Source organism: Ctenopharyngodon idella, chromosome 20 (assembly GCF_019924925.1).
Source record: "Ctenopharyngodon idella isolate HZGC_01 chromosome 20, HZGC01, whole genome shotgun sequence".
Taxonomy (NCBI): domain Eukaryota; kingdom Metazoa; phylum Chordata; class Actinopteri; order Cypriniformes; family Xenocyprididae; genus Ctenopharyngodon; species Ctenopharyngodon idella.
The window spans coordinates 29,675,027-29,692,644 of record NC_067239.1 but is presented as its reverse complement, the minus strand read 5'-3'; the positions used below and the strand labels follow the sequence as shown (position 1 = coordinate 29,692,644).

The following is a 17,618-nucleotide window of genomic DNA, read 5'->3' as shown; positions in this document are numbered from 1 at the left end:
TATTAATTAAAAAAAAGAACAATGTGTAATAAGAAATGCACTCTCACAAGTTACTACATGAAGTAAACTATCACACATCCATCAGCCAACAAACCACAAGAACGAAAATACTGTATTTTTCACTTTTATTAATCAATAAAAAAATGGGTGTTAAGTTTATAGCTATATTTTTGTTCATTTTTTTTCTCAGTTTTTATAAAAAACATTTCAGGCACAAGAAAAGCTTTAAAGTGAAAGTTCACCCAAAAATGAAAATTCTGTCATCATTTAGTCACCCTAAAGTTGTTCCAAACCTGTATGAATTTCTTTCTTCATTTGAACACAAAAGAAGATATTTTGAAGAATGTTGGTAACCAAACAGATGACGGTAGCCATAGTATTTTTTTTTCCTACTATGGAAGTCAATGGCTATCGTCATCTGTTTGATTACCAACATTCTTCAAAATATCAAAATGTTCAGCAGATAAAAAGAAACTCTTACAGATTTGGAACAACTTGAGGGTGAGTAAATGACAAAAAATGTCATTTTTGAGTGAACTATCTCTTTAAAACTATGGCTGAACGTCTTACTGTGCGTTGCTCAGTGTTGGCTGCCTGTCAAAGTGCACCTAAATAGATATTTTTATCTTAAAACATAATCTTAAAAGCAGCAGAATTATGTCTTATCGTAACTGTGAAAGCACTGAAGTTGTGTTTCGGATAAAAGAGCCAATTGCATTTTCGCCATTGTTGTTTTGTCTATTTGAAGACAATCCAAATGATAAAAATAATTCCCAATTTTCTCTTGAAGTTAAGTGAATGTTTATATGCCAGACAAAAATAGCATTTCTCAGAAGTGGAAACATCCTTGGGAATGAAGCAGAGAACAAAGTGAAATTAACACTGGAAAACCATTACAGATGCTGTTCATGTTTAAAAATCAGTTTACAGTAATGCATTTACTATGAAGTCTATCCTTGTGTGTGTCATGCAAAGGTTACAGTGTTTGGCAGCTTTACAGGAGTTGAAAAACAGTGTAACTTTACACAGACAAGGTTAGTACACTATTTATTCACCCTAGTCTCATGTTAACGTGTGTATTGTTTACGTCTTGTGGCTGTAATGTTGAAAATGCATTTCAATGTTTATTTTGGTGCCCTTTAGACTTGCACTATAAGTGCACTACTGTAAACATGATTGTTGCTCTTTAACAAAAACAAGAACTTGATCAGAAAAACAACAAAGCAGCAAGTTAGAATTCTAGAATTAGACAAAATGTAACACACACACACACACACACACACACACACAACTGAAGCAGATGCAGAGACGACACAGCTATCAGAGAAACACATGAACACACAGAGCCAAAAACAGCTCCCAAATATTCCCGCAGCACACGACCCTTCCCAAACCCCACGTAAAGTGCAAGAATACAACCCAAAAATACAGGCACTGACAGCCACGGTGAATTTAACAACTAAAGTGGAGTATTACGCTACATTTAGTCCTGTGACAGAAACAACAGGAGTGTTTGTGCCTCTATGAAGCACATGAGCCATTCAATTCTGTCTGTCTTGTGTTGAACAGAGGATGTTGGGCGAGGAACATCTACGTTTTTCAGTAGCTGTACATGGAGAGAGGGGCGTCCTCCAGCATATCGTCCTGAAACACACAGATGTCAGTGAGTCGTTCTTAGGAAACAGTGCCATTTATGAGCTATATGTGTCCCAATGACATAAAGAGGCCATTTTTATACACTTTTACAAAGTCTTGATGTTGTTTTAGGGCTCTACTAGAATAAGTTTTTATGCTTGAATGTTCAAGCACGTTATTTTCCTCCGTATTTGACATTGCTGCAGCTCATTCCTGGAAGAAAACTCAAGACTACAATGGAGGCGTTTCAGGGAGTTCAGAAACAGTGACACTGATATAGAAAATAACTCCCGCTGGAGGGACGTTGTGCTTTTGAACTTTGCAGACCTTTATCATGCTTAAACAGCAACATTACACACTAAAGAAAAATGAACATGTAAAAGGCCTTATAGGACCCCTTTAACAGGATTAACAGGAAACTACATTATGTGATGGATTTTCATTACATATAGGTTTAGTCTAAAGACAATTTTAAATGTTTATTAGGCAATCTTTTCTCTGGCAGAATTGCAGAACTTTTCCCTGTACTATGTTCAGTCTTGAATATTTAAGGGAATAAAAAAAAAAAATAATAAAAAAAATCAGTATCAGTTATGGCCTTAAAGAGTTATATTTTAAAGGTAGATATTTAAAGGGTTAGTTCACCCAAAACTGAAAATTCTGTCACTTATTACTCACCCTCATGTCGTTCCACACCTGTAAGACCTTCATTCATCTTCAGAACACAAATTAAGATATTTTTGATGAAATTCGATGGCTCAGTGAGGCCTGCATAGCCAGCAATGACATTTCCTCTCTCAACATCGATTAATGTACTAAAAACATATTTAAATCAGTTCATGTGCGTACAGTGGTTCAATATTAATATTATAAAGCAATGAGAATATTTTTGGTGCGCCAAAAAAACAAAATAACGACTTATATAATGATGGCCGATTTCAAAACACTGCTTCAGGAAGATTCGGAGCGTTATGAATCAGCGTGTCGAATCAGCGGTTCGGAGCGCCAAAGTCACGTGATTTCAGCAGTTTGGCGGTTTGACACGCGATCCAAATCATGATTCGACACGCTGATTCATAATGATCCGAAGCTTCCTGAAGTAGTGTTTTGAAATCGGCCATCACTATATAAGTCGTTATTTTGTTTTTTTGGCGCACCAAAAATATTCTCGTCGCTTTATAATATTAATATTGAACCACTGTACTCACATGAACTGATTTAAATATGTTTTTAGTACATTAATGGATCTTGAGAGAGGAAATGTCATTGCTGGCTATGGAGGCCTCACTGAGCCATCGGATTTCAACAAAAATATCTTAATTTGTGTTCTGAAGATGAATGAAGGTCTTACGGGTGTGGAACGACATGAGGGTGAGTAATAAATGACATTATTTTTCATTTTTTGGTGATCTAACCTTTTAAGGGAGTGACATCAAAAAAAGTTTTACTTTTTTTAATCAATATCATCAGTATGGCCCTAAAATGGGTAAATATAATGTCTTGAAAGCTGAATTAGCACAATATTAATAGGTTATATAGAATTTAAACAATTTTCTTTTCTTGAAATTAAAATATCATTCATTTACTAGTGTATTTTTGTCCTAGATTTTTCGAGAAAAAGCAAATTTGCTGAATTTTTCTGTGCATGACCTGTGTTCATTTTCACATATTTAAGGGAGTAACATAAAAATATTTATTTTTAAAGTGCCCCTATTATGCAATTTTAAACGATCCTAATTTTGTTTCGGAGGTCTCCTAAAATAGGTTTACATGCATCCAAGGTCAAAAATCACTAATTTTCTCATAAAATACACTGCACATACCTCTCTTCTCACACTGTCTGAAACGACTTGATTAAGGATTCGATCTCTCTAAACCCCGCCTTTCCGAGAGACTGCTCTGCTTTGATTGGTCAGATGACCCAGTCTGTTGTGACTGGTCTACCGCTTACAGTGCGTTTTGGAAACGAAACGTCTATTACCATATCTTAATTTCAGCTCCAGATCTTTCTCAGTGCTTGATACGCAGTGATACGAACAGCAACGCTGGCGTCGGTTTTACCGTATCAATTTGAGTCTTCATCCTTTGGAAGTGCAGCAAAGTAGATTTGCTTTGGCAGCAGAAAACAGCGTCTTTTCGATATGTCGACAACACAAACCAAACTCTTTCAGGCCTCAGCTACAACTAAAGTGTTTGAGGGTTAAAGCAGACGTTCACAGGCAGCCAATGACGATCACAGACTGGGATTATGCAAATTTGTTACAAACCTACGTAGGTTCATGTCGGAAGTAAGACTGGAATTATTCATTTCAGGCAGTTGAGCATTGGTTCTTCCTTTTGGGAGACAAAACTCCATTTATCGGCACTTTGATCTTTGAAACTTTGTAGACCTTTTACATTCACATACAGTCATATCACACTACATGAAAGGCAATATTTGAAAAACATAATAGAGGCACTTTAACATCAATATCACAGTGGTTCCTCTAATGTTTATGGCGGTTATGATACATTTGAGCCTAAAATGGGAAACTATAACATCTTGAAAGTTCAGCCATAACTTTTTTTTATTAAAATGAAATGGCATAGCATTAGTATAAATCATCTAAATGTCTTCCTGAGAATGACCATTTTCCTGTCAGTGTTGAACTTCTGTGACATGGCTAATTGCTTAGCAGTTTATTTAGCTGGTATGTGTGTGTTTTGAAATAAATCGAGGAAACTGAAGTCATACCATGGGGAGATCTTGAAGTCTGCGAAACTCTGGGCCGTCATTTGTGTTTCTGAATTTCAGGAATATGAGGACCGACACAATGGCAGCAACGACGACAAACGCCGACACCAGTCCAGCCAGGAGCGGGTCAGTGGATACTTTATTGTCTAGAAATACCAGGAAGAAGGAAAACAGAGAATGAGAGAGAGAATTATACTTGAACACTTTCTGGAAAATAATATGTAAATATTGTGTGTTTTTGTGCTTGAGCATTTCGACAGTGACGCACAGGCCTGGCCAATCCACAAAGATCTGTCTGTTCTTCAGTTGTGTCAGCGTGAAGACGTCCCGGCCCTCAGGCGTCCCTCAGAGCTCGGCGTTACTCTACAGATATAATGACGCTCTTGTTTCCCAAACGTACCATTATCAGTCTATCTGCTGTTAGACATCTATTCATATCCAGTTTTATGGGGATTTGTTTTGCTTGCCATTATGGTAAACAAAAATGCAGATGTGCGCTAAATATTTGTGTGTGCAGCTGCATTCGGTCACAAAGGCTTCAACAAAATGAATAATCATGTGATGTTTGATATCACAGCAGTAAATCATGTCCGCATTGAAACACAGAAGGCTTTCTGTCCAAATGCATCCTAACCAGGCACGAGAAGTTTCCAGCAGAAAGTCATGTTTTTGTCCTCACTAACAGGCAAACAGGACATAATTACATGACAAATGTTCAAATGTTTGGGGTCAGTAAGATAAGTCTCTTACGCTCACCAAGGCTGCATTTATTTGATCAAAAATACAGTAAAAATAGTGAAATATTATTAGAATTTAAAATTAATTGTTTTCTATTTGAATATATGTTAAAATGTAATTTATTCCTGTGATCAAAGCTGAATTTTCAGCATCATTACTCCAGTCTTCAGTGTCACATGATCCTTCAGAAATCATTCTAATATGATGATTTGCTGCTCAAGAAACATTTCTGATTATTATCAATGTTGAAAACAGTTGTGCTGCTTCATATTTTTGTGGAAACTGTAATACATTTTTTACTGTCTTTACTGTCACTGATAAATTTAATACATTTTTGCTTAATTTTCTTGCTTGCACTACAATAAGCTCAGTGGAAAAAATACATCAAATATGGCGGATAATGCAAGAGTAATTAAATATATACTTAAAAGTACTGACAAATATTGTTTATAATAATTACATTTAATATATGCATTATATTTAAGTGTATTTAAATATATTAAGAGTAATGTATATTTAATAATTCAGAATTCATACTGAAAAGTACAGACAAAAATATTTTATAATAAAAAATACGCTATATTTAAGTATTTAAATATATTAAGTGTAATATATATTTGATATTAAGAAATTTTACATAAATGTACTAAGTAGTTTATAATAATTAAATACACTTGTATAGTTATTAATATATTACTATATTAATATATAGCTATTAATATAGCTTTATATATATATATATTTATATATTAGGACTGTCAAACGATTAATCACGATTAATCGCATACAAAATAAAAGTTTGAGTTTGCATAATATATGTGTGAGTACTGTGTAATTATGTATATATAAATACACACAAATTAATGTATATATTTAAGAGAAATGTTATTTATGTACAAAATATGTTTTTATACATAATATAAATTATATAAAAATATAAATAAATACATATACTTGTAAATATTTCTCAAATATATACATGTGTAAATAAATATAAAGTGTGTATATATATATATATAATATAAAGTGTAATATATATTTAATAATAAATGTAATAAGTGTAAATCATATTTGCTGAACAAAGTCTTACATTTACTAGTGAATCTAAGATGTTCTTGTTTTGAGGATGTTGTTCTTAAAGGAAAACAAGATAAAATACTGATCATGAAAATAATTGTTTGCAGTCTAAAGGTGTGGCTACATTTACCGTTGCTTATAGAAATTTGGCAGACGAAATCCAGTTATTCCAATAGGAATGTGCGCGGAAAAGTTCCCCACACAGATGTTCAAGTTGGTCACGCGAATTTGCCAGCTGACCAACAGAAAGCTGCTTGGTTTGACAGTGATTTCTGTGTGAGCGGTGCTTCGTACATCACTACGCTGTTAAAAATGGACACCAGACCTGTTTTTGCATGCACAATTTCATGACCACACCTTAACACAAAGTAGGAAAAGCCACTGTTTTCACGTACCATCGTCTCCGACGTTCAGTGCCGAGGGGGTGTCCACGTGGGCTTTGGCCTGGACGGGACTGCTGCTCGTTGACATCTGTGTGCTGACCGCAGGGAAGGCGGCTGCAGTGAATGATGACGTTGTCGGAGAGGATGTCTGTTTGGGATGTGCGCTCGTTGATTCTGGGCGGGTCGCTTCTGGAGCTCTGGTGGTTTCAGTGGGTGTCGGGTGGAAGGTGGTGATGTGGATGATGCTTGTGGACTCATGGATTGTTGATGGCAGGACTGTAGCAGGTGTTGTAGGTCTTACCATGGTAACTGTTGTCTGATTATTCATAGGTGACACATCAGACTCATTTCGACTGTCAGTGATGTTCCCAGAGAAACTGACGTTCTCCGCTGGGGCGGATGAGTTCGCCACCTTCTCTGATGGTGAAACAGACATGATGGCGTCAAGACAGGAAACACACACAAACAAAGTGTCATTCACCCTCAGATTTGAGTACAACCTCCAATACCAGTTGCACAATTATAATAATTTTGATATATGCCGTATGATAGTGACATAAATCAGTCATGTTTTTAAGAAGTCTCTTAAGGACTGCATTTATTTGATGAAAAATACAGTAAAAATAGTCATATTGTGAAATATTAGTACAATTTAAAACAACCGTTTTCTGTCTGACTGTATTTTAATGTGTAATTTATTCCTGTGATCTATACTTTTCAGCATCACAGCCTTCAGTGTCACATGATCCTTCAGAAATCATTCTAATATGCTGACTTACTGCTCAAGAAACATTTCTGATTATAATGTTGAAAACAGTTGTGCTGCTTCAGATTTTTCTGGAAACCATGATACATTTTCTCCAGGATTCGTTGTTGAATAGAAAGTTTAAAAGAACAGCCTTTATTTGTAACATTATAAATGTCTTTACTGTCACTTTTGATCAATTTAATGCATCATTGAGGATTAAAAGTATTAATTTCTTTAAAAAAAAAACTGAACTGTACACAGTAAGAACTAATAGGTTATTAAAACGTGTTTTTTCCCCTTTTAGTCATGTCCTATCTCGCCTATTGCACAAAGTAAGCTAGGACCGCCACTGGTGCCCACTCAAAAAATGGGTCCATGACGTCCCTGGTGGGCAGAACTGTAATTATTACCATGTTTCCATGGTGACCTCTGCATAATTACACAAACATGGCAGCATATCACAGATCTGTTGACAGAAATGTTGTGAAATTACTAAAACGCATACATACTGAGGTGAATAATGACAGATGAAATGTAGCTTTGGGATTTTTTTCCATTATGAGCACATGACTCAACAGGCGGCTACATGTTCAATGCCGTTTCTTTGGTTGGTGATGCCTTCTTTGGGACTTTGTTAAAGACAAAAAGCATTTCCAACCCATTTTAAGTCCCGTACTGTGACTTATGTCTGAGTGAAACATGATATTCAGTCAGTCAGATCGCAGGGTTAGACTTGTTTTAATCCATTAGAAAGTGATTGGATTGTGAAAAGTGGTTTCTTTGTGACGGATGGGGGAAGGGATGAAAAATAAAAGGGCTTGGAGATGTCAGAAAAAAGGAAAGTTGCTTCAGAGGTGGAGTAAGTTGTTAATTCTTTCATTTTGATGCTCTTTTTTCCTGTGTAATGACAGGAACATGTAAATAGAGTTTATTTGCATGTGTTCATAAACCAGAAATGAGGAACCACTGGAGTTGGTTGTTCTGCAATGATCTGAATGTGAAAACACTGAATGTTTGCCACATGTGTGTGAGTTCTTTAGAGAAAGAGAGAGAGGGGCTGTGTTCACAATATCACTATCTAGCATGCTATTACTATTTCTGCAGTATGTATGCTACCATGCATTCAAAAATGTGGGGTCACTGAGATTTGTTTGAAAGAAATTAATACTTTTATTCAGCAAGGATGCATTAAATTGATCAAAAGTGATTGTAAAGACTGTTACAAAAGATTTCTGTGTCAAATAAATGCTGTTGAACTTTCTATTCGTCAAAGAATCCTGAACAAAATGCATCACGGTTTCCACAAAAATCTGAAGCAGCACAACTGTTTTCAACATTGGTAATATTGAGCAGCAAATCAGCATATTAGAATGATTTCTGAAGGATCATGTGACAGTGAAGACTGGACTGAAAATTCAAATAATGAGTAGTATACAAGCATGCTATTGCCAATTTAGCCCTTCAGTGTGACAAATGAATCAAAACTAATATCAGACATGATGTTTAACATCTTTTTCTTGACTCATTTGATTCGACTGTCAACAGTTAAGATATCTTAACACAAAATCAATTTAACAAATGAATGACATCCTCTTAATGAAAATGAGATCATGTGAACGTTGTAAACCTGCATATTGTTTCATATAGATAGTACATTTGAAAATAGTAGGCGGTATTCAGTACACTACACTGTGAAAAAATAATTTTTTGAAGTTGGAAATAAAATAGATTATTAGTACATTTTACAAGAAAATACCACTTCAGAATTCCATGTTTAATTCAATGCATTACTTGCCGTTTCTTTGTAATTAATTGTGAAATTTACTAGTAATTTTTAAGAGAAAATTGTTTTGACACCAAATTTTTTTCCATGTAGTATTTCCCCTGAACGCAGCTGGGTTTTTAACACTACAGTATTGCAGCAGGATCACTTTTAATGGTGTGTTGGTGAGATCTTTCATCAATTCACAGTTGTTCTGTTTCACAGTGCGTGTCTGTGCATGTGTGACGTGTGAGTGTGTGTGAACAGCATTGAGCTGTATGTGCTGTGTGTCAAACTCTCTCTCTTTCTTTCTCACACACCTTCTTTATGCCTTGCAGTTGTAGTTTAGAGCCGCAGATTATTTTATAAATTATCTGTTTTATGAGGTCAAGGGTGGTAGTTAAAGGTGCAGTAAGCGATTTCTGAGAAATGCTGTTGAAAGTGGATCGGACAGAGCACCACAGCACACTTGTAGCCAATCAGCAGTAGGGGGCGTGTCCAGTCATGATGGGGGAGGAAAGAGAGTGAACAAGAGGGAGATTTGAAGAAGAGAGATGGCTGAGAGACATTACAGAAGAGAAAAGGTCAGGAATATCACTGGAAAAAGAAGGCAAGAGCTTTAGGACCCGCGTTAATATTAGAAAAGCTTTCCAGCTTTGGAGAGACCAAAGCGGGAAGGCCTGAAAACGGACGCTGAGGTTTTGGGGGCGGAGCACTGAAGGGAGGGGCATGTTTGTTTGGGTTGATTTCAAATATCAACAGTGTTTCTCAGAAATCACTTACTGCACCTTTAAGTGGTTTTATGGAAGAATTCACCCAATAAACATGACACTCCTTTCACTTACTCACATGTTGTTCTAAACCTATTGTGATTTTTGATTATGAAACAGCGGGAATGTGATTTGAGTGCTTTTCAGTGAATGGTGACATACATTGGTGTGTTCTGACATCTGCTTTTGTGTTTTAGGGAAGAAAGAAAGAAAAACCATGTTTGGAACGACACGAGGGTAAGTAAATGATGACAGAATTTTTATTCTTAGGTTAACTATTCCTCTATGGTAGTTTAGTTTCAATAAAAATAAATTAGCAGAAAATGTGTGTAGACTGAGTCTGTTATTTGTCTGATGAACAGTTTTTTACTGTTATTTATAAAGTATTTATTAAAAATTAAAATGTTATTTTATTTGTATATTTTCAGAATATTAGTAATTTTGTTATGTGCATTCGTCATTTTTCTTTTCTTTTTTTTCCTCAGTTTTAGTAATTTTAGTACTTCAACTTGACCTTATTTCAGTTAGTTGCCAAGTTTTTAATCTAATATTTATATTTCATTTTAGGTAACACTTTGCAACGTACTATTAGTTAATGCATTAACTAACATTAACTAATAATGAGCAATACATTGTTACAGTATTTATTATTACAGTATTTATTATTGTAAACTGTTTATTGTTAGTTAATATTAGCTGAGGTCCATTAAATAATAATTTCAATTTTGATAATGTATTAGTAAATGTTGAAATTAACATTAACTAAGATAAATAAATGATTTCAAAGTGTTGTTAGTTCACGTTAAATTATGTAGTTAACTGTTTACAAATGAAACCTTATTGTAAAGTGTTACCTTAATTTATTTCAATTACTGAAAGTGATTTTTAATTGTTTTAATTTTAGTTAACAATAACAACACTGCTGAATTAAAGTATTAAGTACACTTTAAGAAATATCCATAAAAATAGGACACTGTCAATATGATTTTTTTCACAGGTGTTTCAGAATTATACATTCTGTTGTGTTTCAGGGTTAAAGCAAATGTCTGTAAAATTAACGGATTATGTCCTGGCAGAAAATTTCCAGCACCTTCTCCATTTTTCTCTTACAGTGTACAGATTATTTCAGAGACTAAATATGTTTCAAATCCAGTGATTAGTTCTCCCTCACAGACGCTTGTTGTTGCAGTCTTGCAACTTGCTCAGAGCCTATTAGATTGGGGTTTTGACGGCACTGTTAATCTCTGAATAAAAACCCAGATTAATAAATGGTGTACCTGTCGTCGTGTCTGTGTGAGGCGTGGGCTCAGTGCTGGTCGTGTGGTTGGTCGAGGACTGTGTCTGATTGCTGACAGGCGGTGTCTCCGGCTGCAGGGACGATGTCATGTTGACGTCACGCACGCCGTCTCTTCTCTTCACAGAGGCGTGAGGTGATGAGGACACGTGAGCCGCAGACGACACGCAGCGGTAATCACCTGAAGACAAGAGTAAAACGAGGATACAGAGATGATGTATGAATCAGGAACACAGAACTAGGGAAATTTCGGTCTGTAACATAAATTATTCAAAATAATCTGCATATTTAAATGAAAATGGGATCATGAATTAAAAATGAGAGAATGTCTCTGCCAAATCAGAATCCACAAGAGGGAATGTTTAGTCTTTCATAATCTGATGAAAAGTGTTAATAATTAATTCAATCATTTAATTAAGCAACATTGGAACATCTGAAATTAAATAAGTAGAAGTACTAAAAATAGAAAAAATTAATTAAAGCTAAATAGAAATACTGAAAAAAGTAATGATAAAGTGGCAAAAAACAACCAAATGACTAAAATTTAAAATTAAAATGGAAAATATATATAATGGAAAATAAAAGCTAATTAAATACACTGTAAAAATGATTTTTTTGAAGTTGTAAATAGAACAGAATATTGGAATATGTTTTACAAGAATATTTCAGAAAACTTCAGAATTTCAATGTGTTACTTGCTGTTTAATTGTGAAATTTACGAGTTTCTACACCAATTTTTTTCAGTGTAGTATAATAATATATAAATACTAAAATAACACTGCTGATTTCACTTGAAACATAAATTGACAGTATTTTTATCTCGTTTTTTATGATGTTTGTCCATGCACAGCTCGCTGGTATGATGCTAGTATGTAGTTACCAGAGCATTGTTTTGAACAGATTTATAATATCATTTATCAGTCATAAATAAAAAGATAATTATTTGTTGTAGATGTTGGCTAATATCTGTACATCATTATTTGACTCAAGAGACTTCCTTTAACATTGAGCTATTATAGGATCCCTAATCTCTGTCTCACTCGCTCACACACACACACTTGTGTTTGTGGGTCACTACCCAGAATCCTTAGGGATTTTTTTTTTAAGGGTTTTGTGCACCACACCCTGCCACTTCACAAGATTTCTTTTGGCTGAGCTCCTCAATAACAGCCCTGTTCTGATCCACTGCCACCCCACGTCATGAACCACACAACCCGCTCGCAACGGGAATATACGACGACTCCGGAGGATATTTTGGGAGTGTGATTCAGAGCATGATTCAGCAGTTTATTTTGTTCTTTTTTGGGAAAAATACACCAGTCCACAGCATGAAAATGGCCTGAGCAGCATCAAACAGAACAGATTCATCACAATGCTTCATAAAGACAGTCTATGGCCTTTTCATACTCACTAGCACTCAGTTTTTCACTCTTAACCTTTGCACCATTTTTTTTCTCTCTCTCTCTCCATTTAGTTTATTTCTGTCTCAAGACACACATCTTCCATTTAAGCCCTGTGTGTGTGATATGAACAGCTCACATTATATCAGAGAACGGTACAGCATTACACACAACTTAATTTTTTTCCACATCAGCCTTCTTTAAAGGCCCACTGAAGTGCCTAGGAACGTACAGCATTATTCAATGTGTTGATGTAATTTCCACTGAAACAGGAAGACAGGGCAGTACATATCGAACAGCACCTCCCCTTTTTTAAAATAGCCAATAGCATTTTGTTTATATCACAGCTCGTCCAGAGCCATTTCCTTCTAATCTCTAACTGTTTCTCCTCCTAATCTCCTCCATATTGCTTTAAAATACAGCATTCTGTGCAGAATTCAAATGGGTCTGATACGTTTTGTGCTATCGCTAATCGCTCTGTGCTATCGTGTCTCTGAACCAGAGCAGACTGTGTGTGCGCTGACACACTAACACGAAACCAGACTTCATTCGCCTCAGTTGAAAGCATATTTACACTGTCTGAATCGTTCACCATATAGAAAATAGTAAATGTGTGAACAAGTGACCGATTTTAACCACAGATTCAGCGTCTATTCATAACATAGGGGGCGGGATGCTTTAGATTCTAGAGAGCATTTGATTGGTCATAAAATCTGATGAGAAGCTGAAGTGCAGGGTGACGAGACTGTTTTTGAACGCTTTTATCTTCTATGAATTTTGACATTCGCTCCGTCCAAAATCAAACACCTCTCTACTACATAGTAGCTGAAAAATAGTAAGTCAACAGAGTAGTACATCCGAATTCATAGTATTCGAAAAACAGTAGGCGAAAAGTCACCGGATGACCTACTACTTCCGGCGAAATTCTGAAATGCACATTTGACGGACATTTTATTATCCCCTGAGGCCACGGGAGAGGATTTATTAATGGAGGTGAAGCAACGCAACTGACGCTGGTAGGTCATGTGATAATAACAACATGGCGGATGTAGTACGTCCGGATTACATTCATACTACACACATTCATACTATATAGAACGTATTTTTTTAACGGTCACGAAGTAAGTTCAAATTCAAATGTAGTACCTACTCAGTACGTGATTTTGGATGCAGTGATTGTTTTGGAGCACACTTGCTTATAGATAAGAGAAAGGCTAACAAAAAACTTAAATTTTGATTTCATGCCGACTTTAAAGAAACATAAAAGGTTCAATAAAAGGTAAACTCTACATATGTTCATTAGCGCAAACAAATTCGTGTAAAATCCGGTAAATCGTTAAGGCATGTTTTCTTTGTTGTTAAAGTGCTCATATTATTCTTAAATGCAAAACTGTGTTATTTGAGCTGTAGAGTCATTTAAATCATTTTCAGCTTCCAGTTATTTTTCACTGACATAGTTCCTGTTTTGGATTTTTCTCCTAGTGTCATGCATCATTTACTGTGTTTACGTGCTTGTAACTTTGAACGTATTGAATGGAATGTTTCAGTCCTGTAGTCTACATTGGATTTCAGTGTTTGTATTTTAAAGTTTAATAGGTTTCCTCGTGCAAGTGTTTCTGTACACACTTTTTTTTTTGTTGCTTTTTTTGGTGAAACGTCTGTAGTAATGAACATTATGCCACAAATGCTGTACAAATTAAACCTGGAAATCAAACAATGTGACTTCTGTGTCAAAACTAGAAGCAATCTGATGTATCAAAATCCCTTCTATATTTGCATCAGGGGTTTTAAACACGATCTTAAACTACCCTCAGTTATGAGGAGCTCTACAGACACAGTTCCATGTCAAAATAAAACATCCTGTAAAGATGTGATTTGCAGATATGAGAAGTGAGAAAACCTGCAAGTAGATGTGAGAAACATGAAGGAGGAAAGCAAGTGAGAAACAGATGATGACATGCTGGGTGAATATTATTAGAGGTGTTTGCCACAATGTCAAGTATTACTATAGCTATGTTTCCATCCAAAGTTGTGAATTTAAGGGGTTAGTTCACCCAAAAATGGAAATTATACCATGATTTACTCACCCTCAAGCCACCCTACATGACTATCTTCTTTCAGACAAACACAATCTGAGATATATTTAAAAATATCTTGGCTCTTTCAAGCTTTAAAATGGTAGTGAACGAGGGGAATGCATACATCCAGCATAAATAAAGGCCTTCTGAAGCGAAGCGATGTTTTTTTGTAAGAAAAAAATCCATATTTAAAACTTTATTACCTAAAATAACTAGCATCCGGCAGACGACCGTACACATACTGCGCAAGTCGAATTGTGCCACAAGAGTAACCTCTGATGCGATGCATGACGCAGGATGCAGGAGTAGCGTAAGTTTAGACGCCTCTCGTGGTTCAAACAAATAGGGCTGGGCAACATACTCAAGCTCCTCCTTCTCTTATATCGAAATCCTCCGACATTTCTCTTTAAAATTTCTCGTTTTAAACTTCTAAGTCATGACCGGTGTTTTGTTTTGCCCTATCCTCTGTGCTTCCGCGTTTGTTATTACGTCATGCGTCAGGTCAGAGGTCACTCTTCCACCGCAAATCGATGCGTACAGCCGTCTGCCAGAAGCTAGTTATTATAGTTAATAAAGTTTTAAATATGGATATTTTTCTTACAAAAAAGCATCGCTTCGCTTCAGAAGGCCTTTATTAACCCTCTTGAATTATATTTATGATGGATGGATGCATTTTTTTTTGGGCTTCAAAACCCTTCACTACCATTATAAAGCTTGGAAGAGCAAGGATATTTTTAAATATATCTCCGATTGAGTTCGTCTGAATAAAGATAGTCATATACACCTAGGATGTCTTGAGGATGAGTAAATCATGGGATCATTTTCATTTTTGGGTGAACTATCCCTTTAACTTGTGCGCAAATCTGGAATACTGCATAAAACATTTGCGAATAAAGTAGCGTTTCCATCCCATGTGTCCAAGAGAACAAAATCGTCACTTCCTGGGAAATTGGTGCAAAATATCTGTAATAAGAATGGGAAGGTGCTGCAATCAGGGAAGAAACTGTGGCTCCCTTTTCCGTAAAATAGGTGGGTCGAAACAGCTTATGAGTATAGCTAAACTTGTTTAATAATGTGATTCATTTGTGCTTGTTCCAATCATGTGATTCTTTCCTCAATATGAAAGTGAGTTTGCAATGTATTGTGGGGGATCTACTCACTGGCACACAATTTTAAGGGGACGTGGAGGCTGAAGGTCATTTTTCACCCTCCAGATCATCTCCATGGATCCCAATGGTGATGCTTCTATTTCAAATCTATCATTATTTTAAGTATTCATTAATATATTACATTATTTAAATAATTTAATGCATTAAATTATTGGTAATATATTACAAAGACTTCATTACAACAGTAGCCAAAACAATGACTAAAACTGTTGCTTAACATTACCAAGTAAGCTAGTGCAGCTTATGTAACACCAACTGAAAAGGAAAGTGTTACTGCATTTTAAAGAAGAAAAGAATATTTTTCTTTGGAATACAGTGCACAAATAAACTGGGCAAAATAAGACCAGGAATGAAAGTAAACAGGGTTTTTTTTTTAAAGCTGTAAACATGGAATTAAAAAAGAGAGAAAAGTTCAAATAGTTCCAAAATGAAAGTGAGAGGAACGTTAGAATGCAAAGAGGACAAGCCACAGAAACGCTCTAAAAATACACCACGATTGTTCAGCAGCGTGTCCTGAACAATCTCACTCTCACTCAGTCATCCTCAGGGAACTTTACAGGCCGTTCTGTGAGAAGAGCTTAGCTTAACAAAAACAGGCCTTCTGCATTACAATCTGATTTAAATACGGTAAAAACACACCGCTGCATGATTCTAATTACAAACACTGGCTATAAATGAAAGCATTCTGGGATTGAGAGACAGTATGTGTGGTTTAAACAAGCATTCCCATGATGCTCTCTGTGCCAGTTCTGGGAGAGAGAGAGAGATAAATTTCATGCATTTCCGCCCTCATATGAGCATGATTGTGTGTGTGTGTGTGTGTGTGTGTGTGTGTGTGTGTGTACATGTTTGATAATGGAATATTCACAATTAAATTTGATTGAGTTTTTCACAAAGCTGGTGACCATGTGATCTAAGTACATAACTAAGTAGACAGCAAAAGTTTTAACTAATGGCATATAAAATATCATATTTAAATATTCTGATTTAAATCACCAGCTTATGTTTGTGTTCATATTAAGTCATGTTAGTTATTGTCCAGTATCCAGTGTCAGGCTGTAATTAGAGTTCTGGATGAGTCTCTTTCTCTTTCACCGCAAGACATAGGGCTGAGCCTCAAAACATGGTGAGCTGCTCCCTAACTAGAAAGCATTTTTGAGTAGGCCTATCTTAAGTACATTCAGCAGTTTTTGGAATCCATAATAACTACGGTGGCTGCCTAGGTAGGCAGCTAGCTAGGATTTGAGACAACCATTGTTTGACTGCACAGGATACGCGTGGCAGCAGAATACATTTCACAATTGCCATTACTATAATTGTATCCAGACAGACGATAGATAGATAGATAGATAGATAGATAGATAGAGAGAGAGATAGATACATACATAGATACATACATAGATAGATTTTTTTTTTTACCTGTAATCAAAGAACAGTAAAAGAGCACCATCGCGCAAAACGCAACATTTCCACATCTGCCCATATCCTTCATATGACAAAAGAAAAAACTAACTTTAACCTAAACTAATCGAGTCCTTCTTCCGTTCTTTCCTTCTTCAGACGTAAAAACAGAAACAAAAGTCACAAACGCCTCTAGATGGGCGCTGAAAGAGATTAATTCAGATGTCAACGTGTTTTTCTTAGTTTCCTACAGAGTAACAGAATCCAGTCAGATGATCAGATCAGTTCATTCACAGCAGATCTAGACCTGAGGTGATCCGCTGCGCGCTCTAGCCTGAGCGGTGGGCGGAGCGCGGTGACGCGCGCGCACGAGGGGCCGTTCACACACAGCAGCTGGATGGAGCGTCTCGAGACGCGTAACTGTAATTT

The 17,618-nt window shown here is 35.9% G+C and overlaps 1 protein-coding gene across 1 annotated transcript; it reads right to left on the bottom strand.

Moving 5' to 3' along the window:
• Positions 1–111: 111 nt before the first annotated feature.
• Positions 112–17,537, bottom strand: LOC127502117 (uncharacterized). The gene is made up of 5 exons (XM_051874683.1): positions 17,208–17,537; positions 11,125–11,322; positions 6,580–6,984; positions 4,370–4,515; positions 112–1,644 (listed from the first exon to the last, which is right to left on the bottom strand). The coding sequence occupies exons 1-5, from the start codon at positions 17,278–17,280 to the stop codon at positions 1,600–1,602; spliced, it is 867 nt and encodes a 288-aa protein (XP_051730643.1). The 5' UTR covers positions 17,281–17,537; the 3' UTR covers positions 112–1,599.
• Between the last annotated feature and the right edge of the window lie 81 nt (positions 17,538–17,618).